Genomic DNA, 10,414 nt, shown 5'->3' with positions numbered 1-10,414 from the left:
CACAATTCATCTAAAAAACCCCTCTTCAGATTAATGACCACATTAAAAACTAACCCATCCCGGAGATCCCGTAGGCCTGCCTGAACAGCCAGGTCTTCAAGGCCCGGCGGAAGCCTATCAGGGAGGGGGCATGGCGAAGGTCGAATGGAAGGGAATTCCAGAGGGTGGGGGCCACAATCGAAAATGCCCTCTCTGGTCCGCACCAGTCTCGCTGTTTTAACTGGTGGGACCGAGAGAAGGTCTTGTGTGGCTGATCTCGTCAGGTGGCATAATTGGTGATGCTGGAGGCACTCCTTCAGATAAACTGGGCCGAGACCATATAGGGCTTTAAAGGTCAACACCAACACCTTGAATTGGGCCCGGTAAGCAACTGGTAGCCAGTGTAGATCTACTAACACTGGCGTAACATGATCACGGCGACGGCTGTTCTTAATCAACCGTGCCGCCGCGTTCTGTATCAATTGTAATTTCCGGACCGTTTTCAAGGGTAACCCCACGTAGAGCGCATTACAGTAGTCTAAGCGAGAGGAGACCAGAGCATGTATCACCCGTGGGAGCAGATGGGCAGGAAGATAGGGCTGCAGCTTCCGTATCAGATGTAATTGATACCAAGCTGCCCGGCTCACTGCCGAAACCTGAGCCTCCATGGACGGCTGGGAGTCAAGATTGGGTCTAAGCTCAAAGTCTTTCTAAAGCAGAGCTACAAAATATTTGGAAATACAGAAACATACGATAATATCGCTCACCATCAGATAGAATTGCTAGGACCAGGCACATAGAACTGGTGGTGAGCACTGGGTGTTTGGCCTTTTTATACTTTTTATACTTTTTATCCAAAGGTGTGCTTGCTAGAACCTGATCTGGCCTCTCAATCTCTTCTGAGTACTATGTACTGGATCTTGTAGAGTTTTTTCCATAATGCCTCTAAACAATTAACTACCCTTTTAAGGGGTTCTGTCTCTGCAAACGGACATGTTGGCTCTCTTCCCAGACCTGTTACTTGTATCTGTTTGTGTCAGACTGAGCAGACAGGATGAATGAGATTCAGGGTAGGGGACTGCTTTGTAACACAGAGAGCTTTATAGAAAAACTTGCATATTAAATATTTAAATATTAGACAAGCGCCATCTCTGTTATCTTTTTGATGCCTACTGAAGACCTTCCTTTTTCAACAAGCAGAGCCCTTATCCCAGTCTGCATCTGTGTTGGAGTTGCTTTTTAAGATATTTTTTAAGCTTTTTTTTAAAAAAGATGGTTTTTCAAGCTGATAGTTGTTCCACCCAGCCAACATTTAGCTAGCTTGCTGATCCGATTATCATGGGGCACTTTGTCAAAAGCGTTGCTGAAGTCGAGATATGTTGTGTCCACAGCATTCCCAGTCTATGACGGAGGTTAGTTGATGAAAAAGTGAGATAATTATCCTCTGAAATTCAGTTCTCCAAATTTTGTGATGTACACTATGTGTACAAAAATACATATATTGGGGAAATCTGCATAAAAATCCAAATGTTAAGAAAAATACCATACAAAATTCATTAGGGAAAATTGATTGCAAATATTAGACAATACTTCATACAAAAATGTGTATATCTGGAGCAATTCACACTAAACTGCTGATATATTTCATGAAGATTTAAATTGCCCCCTCCACCAATTTCTGAGGAAATTTGGAGAAACGAATTGATGATTGGAAAAATGAAAAACAGAGAGAAACCAAAATGGACAGATTCATCCATTCCTACTCATGGAAACCCTAATTACTGCAAAGTACAAAAATCTTCAGAAAAAAAAAGATAAGGGGCAAAACAGCAACAACAGGTATGGGGGACCTTTGGCTCTGCAGATGTCGCTGAACTACAACTCCCATCCTCCCTGGCCATTCACTATGCTTGCTGAGGCTGATAGGAGTTGTAGTTCAGCAATATCTGGAGGACCAAAGGTTCCCCAAGGCTGCTACATGCATAGAAAGCGTGATGGAAATAAAGAGAAATGAATGTGACGTACGCTGCTCAAAACAGAAAGGGTTAGCACAGTGGTTCTCAAACTCCCCCCCCCCCGGACCCTTGAAAATTGCTGATGGTTTTGGCAGACCCACTTAATGATTTTGCTGCCTGTTGTGAAAATTGTAATGCCTTGTCTAGATCCTATAACTGCATTTGTATTGCTTTTTATTTCTTATACTGTATTTCATTGTATTGCCATTTATATTCCATAGAAATCAAAACTGTAATACAATAAATACAATACAAGAAATAAAAATATAATTAAAAATCAATATGAATATTGAATACTGATATGTCATAGACCACCTGAATGAAGCTCACAGACCACTGGTGGTCCACAGAGCAGAGTTTGGAAAGCTCTGGATTAGAAGATGTCATTATTGCTGTGTTTCAAAATAACCATGCTCCCTACCCAATGTAATACAGAAAAAGCTAGATGATTTTTTTCCGCGCAGAATTTTTTTTGTGGGGGAGGACGAGGACGTACACAGTCATGTAGATTATACAACCTTCCAAGATTATACAGTAGTCTGGCCAGGTTTGAATACTGCTTTTTGTTTCTCTATCCTTCCTAATGCCTTCCTGCAGAACAATAGATGTCCTAGGAGCTAATCAGCATGAAAAGGGAGTATGTTAACTACTGAGAAGAGTCTTCATAGTGGTTGACTCACCTACTCTTGCTCTGATTGGGTTCAGTCAGCCAGAAAGGACAAGGAAGCATGTCAGAAGACTCTTTTTGGTAGACAACCCGCTCCACCTTTCATGCTGATTGGCTCCTAGGATGCTGGAAACATAGGGACCCTGCTGGGACCTGGCTCCCCAAAAAGTAAAGGGTCTCAGACCCCCTGAGACCCTGGATGACTACACCCATGGACATACAGTATTTACACCTTCCACTGCATCAAGAGGGCTCTTGTGCCTTTAAAAGTCTCTTGACCAGCAAAAGTCAACAGAATAAATGGAGATGCAGTCATGAGAAGTGCTACACGCCTTCAACATCTGTGAGTCTTGCACCCTTTAATAGCATGATGGGGGTAGACACCATAGTTATTTCAAAGTATTCCAATTAAAGGGCAGCTCTTACTGTGCCCCCTTTTACATTGGTTAATTCAGATCTGTGACTGTGAAACAGCCTTTCTGCGTGAAAGCTATGAAGATTGTAGCCCCTTTGCCCAAATCTCATTCAGGTATAGAGAAAGTACTAGAATTGTCATGTCCTTTTTTTTCTTTCCCCAGAGTGCAGGGGAGGGCCAGAGAGGATTCTTGCCAAGATTCAGCAATTCATTCTGGCCCCCCAGGACACCCAGAAAAAAGGACGGATTTCTCTCCTAGAGAATGAAGCTGAAGGGAAAGTGAAGATCAACTCATTCGTGACAGCATCAACAAATTCTACACTTCTTATTTCGCTGTCCAGCAACACCTGGATCTTTCTAGGCTCATGTTTCAAGGTCAAAGTGGCCCACTTAGGGGAAGTGAAAGCAACATAAGATGTAGGTGAGAAAGGGGTACCAGATAGTTTCCCTACAGCCCAGATTCCCTCATTAGGACTCAGGCTGATCTCTCCCTTCTTCCTGACTGACTCTTGAGCCACTCCCACTGCCCACTCAGCCCATTGTCCGTCCACTTGTACGTCTACCTCCCAGCAATGCCTTCCTGATATAAACTTCTGAGTGCCCAGCACATAGAAGTTCTCATCAAATCTCTCAGGGTCTTCAGGCAAGTTCTGGTGTTTGTCTCCACATCTCACTTCCTTCAGATTAGGAGACAGAATGAGAAAGCGATGCGCTGTGTGTTGATCCAGAGTCACCTGAACTGCAGGAGAGAGAGAGAGAAAAGAAGGAAAGTGGGTGTCAGGGACATGATTCACAGGAACTGCTGGAATGTGACCAGGCCTGGTGTGAGGTCAACCTGGGTTGATGCCCTGCCACCATCTTGGGTGGTGATGTGTGTGCATGCACACACAGTGTACTGGCACAATGACCCGGTTACGTGGGAGGTGGGGCAACTGGGCCTATTTAAGCTTGCACTGGGTGCATAGGGGAGGTGTTGTGGAGCATCATGACCAAGTGCCAAGAGCCCACTGAAGTCTGTTGCCCAAGGGCCCACATACGCTTGGTACCAGCTCTGAGAGTGACCCACAAAACCTCCTTTCTCTAGAATTCACCTGAATCTGTTCAGGCTGATGAATCTGATCAGCAGTGAAGTGGATGGCAGGGTGTAGGGGAATCATTATCTCAATTAGAGGCACCTTGAGATCAGAGACAAAAGCCCACTGGCTCATGAAGGCACTTCTGGCCCAGTTACTGGGCCTAAATGTATTAGAATATTTTTTTAAAAAATGTACTGCAGGGGTGGGAACCTGTGGCCCTCCAGATATTGCTAGACTATAACATACATCATCCTTGACATAAGATGAGCCTGCTGGATCAGGCCAATGGCCCATCTAGACCAGTATTCTCACAGTGGCCATGCTGGCTGGTGATGATGGGAGTTGTAGTCCAACAATATCTGGAGGGCAATAGTTTCTGTTTTACTAGAAGATGTAATGATGCACACCAACTTGGATAGCTGACCATTGGCCATGCAACACCTGGAAGGTCACAGGATCCCCATAACTGTCCTAAAGCAACTTGATCAAATACTCCTTCTCCAATCAAAAACTTCTGTTCTCTTTTAGCTCCTTTCAGATACTTACCTCTTTCCATTGTTTGCAGCGATGACTCTGTAATGTGAGGAAAGTGTGACATATTTAAAAACAGATAATCATACATATAGCAAATATGACTTTTCATGTTAAAAAACTCCACTCTTATACTAAATGCTTGATCACGATGAGCATTACCATACTGAGAGAATTAATGTTTCTTTTTTATTGTCAGATTCAATTTCGAAGAGATAACAGAGAGACCCCTGCTTGATCCCATCTCAACCACCATTTCCCTTCAACGTTTCTGTTCTTGCTCATGGTGCTTCCAGACTTTTGCTATTTTGGGGCAGGATTCAATCACATCCTGGCAAATGCAAATTGGGAAATTACAGTTGAGTCAGAGCTCTTGCACAACAAATTTGCTTGGCCCCCAGAACTGAACTGTTTGCAATAAGGAAAGTGATGGGGAGATGCATGGGAAAGTGCGGAATAACATTTGCTTGATGCAACATCTTCTGACCTCCCCACAAATAAACCAGGGTGAATGCTCAATAAACAGGTTGTCTAGAAGCAAAATTACCTCTGTTCAGTGCTTATTCTAGAGGAAGCGAAGAGTGACAAATATATTAGCAAAGTCTCTTAAATAACGCAGACAGAGTCCAGAGAGAAGTCTTGATAACACTTTCCTGAGGAAACTTAACAAAACTGTGTATGATCTGGGGAGAAAGGAACAGGGATTTTCGTCTGTTAGTTCAGTCCTTGTATATAGCAGGAAGACATTCAATTAACCATGAAGAGGAAAAGCTCCATGCAAATTTTGAAGGATTGTTGTGTTTTGGTTCAAATGTGAATTTGATAAAGTTGGCTTTAAATGTGAACCGAATCAAATTTCTTCCCCATCCCTACTGAGGGTACCTCAGAAGCTGCCTTATACTGAGTCAGACCATTGGTCCAGCTAGCTCAGTGTTGTTTTCATTGACTGGAAGCAGCTCTCCAGGGTTTGAGACAGGGCTCTCCCAGCTCCTCCCTGGAGATATTGTGGGTGGAACTTGGACCTTTCGCACTCTGCCACTGAGCTACAGTACTTTTGACTCACAGTCTTGAGAAATTCCCAGCGGTTGCTTCCCTTGTTCCTTCTGGTACCTCAAAGGAAGAAGGCTCAATTTTAAGTAACATTTTAAGAAAAAATTGCAGTAGGTGCGGAGAAATGAATTTAAGACTGGAAAAAGGGGAGAGAACCAAAATGGACAGATTTGTCCAGATAGGTCTAACAGCCACCTCCTGCACCTCACATGGGGGTGGAGGGCCTTCAGAGAAGGGCCTCTGGGGAAGGGAGTGGAGTCTAGGTGGGTTTTTATGGAGAAAGATTGGCCTTATAGAAAAGAGGTCCTAAGCTATAAAAGGGTTTAAAACTCAAACCTAAAACTTTGAATTGAGCTTGGAAATAACAGGGAGCTAGTGGTCAGTTTTTCATACGACCACCCCCATAAGTTCTCTCTTTGTAACACCTCTGTAGATAGCCCTCTATTCTTGTTCTGTCCTATCCCATACGTTAACTATTAGTCTCTCTTTCCCATGTCTTATTTGCAGACTTTTCTACTTCCTTCTTCCTTCAAATCACCACATCTTACTATAATTCCCAGACCCCCTCATATCTCATTCTCTCTTACACTGCCAGCAAGTCCTTGGACTGGGAACATGGGAAGGGGGCGGCTGTAGGCTATTACAATAAGCCCACTGTGGGCTGTTATAAAGAAAGGGGGGGATTAGATTCAGTTCACATTTAAAGGTGATCTTATTTAATTCAAACTTTCTGAACCTCTCTAACTTGTACTTTCCTGTTTCCCAAACCATATGAGAAATGCTGTCCCCAAAAATTTGCAGTTCTCCCAATTTGGCTTGGCTGTCTAGCCAAGTAATGTCCACAAAAATGCATATACAAGGATATCTGTGCAAAAACATGTATATATTAGTAAAAAAATAAAAAAGTATTATTAGGGAAAATTGGTTTGCAAAAATATATCATTTATTTATTATTTGTTTATTTATTAAATTTATATCCTCCCAATTGGAGCCCAAGGAGGCAAATAAAAACACTAAAAAAACTCTAAAACATCTTACAAACAGACTTTAAAATATATTAAAACAAAACATCTTTAAAAACAGCTTTTTAAAACAGTTTTAAAAACATCTTAAAAAGCATTTCCAGCACAAATACACTAGGATAAGGTCTCTACTTAAAAGGCTTGTTGAAGAGGAAGGTCTTCAGTGGGCACTGAAAAGGTAACAGATAACTGACTAATATTTAAGGGGAGGGCATTCCAAAGGGTAGGTGCCACTACACTAAAGGTCCATTTGCTATATTTTGCGGAAAGGACCTCCTCATGAGATGGTATCTGCAGGAGGCCCTTGCCTGCAGGGCGTAGTGAGCGACTGGATATATAAGGGGCAACAAAAATGTGTATGAGAAATGTATACTTAAAAGGCTAATGAATTTTTATGAGGACTTTTTTAATGACAAACTGATGTAGAATTGTGGAAAATTGAATTTAAGATTGGAAAAATGAGAAACAGAGAGACAGAAATTGGCAGATTTGCACGTCCCTAGCAGTTACTGAATTCCATTGTCCTCAGTCCATACCAAGGCTACTTGTACTTAATGTCAGACTTACCTGCTGTTAGTTGCAAGCTAAAATCAAGGATAACTTCCGTGGGGCCTCCAAATCTGGCTCCGTCTTGCTTGGTGACTAAATTTCCCACTCTTCTAGACAGAGTATTACAACTGCAAAGATATGAGGTCACCTGACGCCCCACACTGTTCCTGTTGCCGCTTCCTTTCGCGTGTTGAGAGAGAGAGGGCGTGAACGCATCTTATCTCACCTGATCGTGACATCAGCAAATATAACCTATCAACAATCTTCTTATTTATAAATCCAAAGTCTATTGGACAAGGGTAGGTGGGATGACAGCAGGTGAATGCCTCTTCCTTGTCATCACAGCGCAGTGACATCACAAATGTAACATCAGGAAATGTAACCGATCAACATTCTTTGCTATTTACATATCCAAAGTACATTTGATTATGCTAGGGTGGGGCTTAGTTTCTACCTGTGTAGAGTACAGCATCATCTTAGTATTTACCATATGAAAATGACAGCAATCCATAAACAAAATTAATAGTTACATTGATAGTGGGTACTTTGGCCTCCACAAACCAACAAACTGATAAACCCAGGCTATCGAGTTTACCTATATAAGCTACTTAAGCTGCAATCCAATACACTCTTGCCTGAGAGTAAGTCCCATTGAACCCAATGGAGCTTACTTGTGAGTAGACATGTACTGAATTGCAGCCAACCTTCCAGGACAAAGGGATGTTTGTTTGTGTGTTGCAGAGCCAAAGGACAAATTCCATTACTTATTCTGTATATCAGCTTGGTTATTGGGTAATTGGAGTTTTATGCTGGTTTTATGTGCACCAATTTGTGAACAAGAATCATGTTGGGAAATCCATTTATTATTATTATTATTATTATTATTATTAAATTTTATTTGTACCCCGCCTTTCCGCCAAAGGCCCTCAAGGCGGCTTACAAGGAAAATAAACACAGGTATAAGAATACAATGAAAATACTAATGATCAGTTACCTGAAACTTTTTAGGAGGGGGAGGGTTAACGGGTTCTTGTTATTCTACTTGTAAAAAAATGTAATGTACAAGTATTTTGGAATCCAAAAGCATCCAGGGTATGCTTCTATTTTGGAAAATTGTAAATAAAAATTTAAAAAAGAAAAGTGTGAGATGAAAAAATGATTAACAACAAGACACATAAGCACCCTGCAAGCAAATCAGAATGAGTGCTCATTGTCATATAACTGCCCTATAAGCAAATCAGAACAAATGCTCAATAAAGACTGGATGTAGTCTAACCTCTTTGTAAGCTTTGTGTAAGCAAATCAGGATTAAGCTGAACAAACAGGTCATCTGGAGTAGCCCAAAGGCCTCCATAGCCTCCATTAGGTCACCAAGAAGTCTGTGAAGAGCAAGAGGAAAAGTAGCCTTAGAGCCAAGTAGGGATATAAGGAGGTAGTGATTTCTGTTCCAACCTGTATGTGGTGCTTCCGTTCTGCTGCAGGTTGTTTCCCACCAAATGCTATGCTATTCATCTCACTCTCCACATTAGTTTATGTAATTTATGTAAGTTAAGAATTTAACACAATTAAAGACAAAATTATGTCCACACCATTCATTTCAGTGTAAACTTCAAAACAATATAACTCCCCCATCATTAATTACAAATCATTTTCAGACTTAAACAACAACATGAATGAATACTGATCACACTTGATTAACTGATTGCTTTTCCTGAACACAGGCAAATATGTGAGCTTGGAAAAGTTACTTTTTTGAACTACAGCTCCCATCAGCCTAATCCAGTGGCCATGTTGCCTAGGGCTGATGGGAGTTGTAGTTCAAAAAAGTAACTTTTCCAAGCTAATTTCCACTTCTGTGTCCGCTTAGTATGGAAGTATCCAACATTGCTAGTGCTGAGCTGTATATCTTGGCTGTGGCTCAGATGAAGGATGGTAACAATGTATGGGCATATCCCCACACCCTGAGTATAACATTGGTCCTTAAATTTCTGCATTAGCTGCCTCTTTGCTTTCAAGCCCAATTCAAGAGGCTAGTTTTGACACACAAAGCCCTAAATGGCTTGTTAGGAACCAGCTACCCGAAGAAGCACTTCTCTTTGTATTATCCTGCCCATGATTTCAGATTTGTTGAGGAGGACCTTTTAATTGTGCCATTATTACAATACATAGCCCAACCTTCTCATGAGTCATTCCCTAACTTTGTTTTCTTCTTTTTAATATATATATGCAGTACATTGTGTTTTGTGTTTATATTGTAATGGCCATTGGCTATAAACAATAAAACTTGACTGACTCACTCCCTAACTCAGCACTCTGACTCAGAACATTCTTGGCATGAACTGGTTTTTGGCACCAGGTAGAAACATTTCTGTTCCTCCAGGCTTTCTGAACTATGTACCAAAGTGTGGTTGTTGGGGGTTGTGTATATGCTGAATTTTATGTTGTGACTTGTTCTTTGTATCTGGCATTTCTTGCTCCATATATGGTAAGAGCCTTTGTTGTAGAATCTTCAGCATTACTTTACTTGCATGGGATATTAAGGCAATAGTTCAGTAATGACTGCATTCCCTGGGATGCCCTTTCTTTGGAATTGGGATGTATATTGAACGCTTCCGGTCTGTGGGCCATTGTTCAGTTTTCCATATTTGTTGACAACTTTTTGTCAAAATTTGGATAGATTCAGTCTCAGTAGCTTGTAGCAGCTCTATTGGTATGCCATTGTTACTGGTGATTTGTTTCTTCCAAGTATTTTAAGAGCAGCTTTCACCTCACATTCTCAAATTTCTGGTTCTTTATCATATGGTTCCTCCATGAATGAATTTGTCATCCTGTCATCTCTTTTACAGAGTTCTTCAGTGTATTGCTTCCATCTTCCTTTTATTTTATCTCGGTCAGTCAGTGTATTCCCCTGGTGAATATTCAACATCCCTACTCTTCGTTTAAATTTCCCTTTCATTTCTCTAATCTTTTGGAATAGGGCTCTTGTTCTACCCTTTTTGTTGTCCTCTTCTATTTCTATACAATAACTGTTGTAGTAGTTCTCTTTGTGCCTACGTACTAGTCACTATTGTTGCATTTAGGTTTCTAACCGTGTTTGTATCTCCTTTTGT

At 41.3% G+C, this 10,414-nt stretch overlaps 1 protein-coding gene across 1 annotated transcript; it reads right to left on the bottom strand.

Moving 5' to 3' along the window:
- Nucleotides 1-3,197: 3,197 nt before the first annotated feature.
- Nucleotides 3,198-4,708, bottom strand: LOC133378854 (thaicobrin-like). The gene is made up of 2 exons (XM_061613467.1): nt 4,699-4,708; nt 3,198-3,815 (listed from the first exon to the last, which is right to left on the bottom strand). The coding sequence occupies exons 1-2, from the start codon at nt 4,706-4,708 to the stop codon at nt 3,277-3,279; spliced, it is 549 nt and encodes a 182-aa protein (XP_061469451.1). The 3' UTR covers nt 3,198-3,276.
- Between the last annotated feature and the right edge of the window lie 5,706 nt (nt 4,709-10,414).

The sequence above is a fragment of the Rhineura floridana genome, chromosome 3, assembly GCF_030035675.1.
Source record: "Rhineura floridana isolate rRhiFlo1 chromosome 3, rRhiFlo1.hap2, whole genome shotgun sequence".
Lineage (NCBI taxonomy): Eukaryota > Metazoa > Chordata > Lepidosauria > Squamata > Rhineuridae > Rhineura > Rhineura floridana.
The sequence above is the reverse complement of the archived record's forward strand: the minus strand, read 5'-3'. Positions and strand labels throughout refer to the sequence as shown.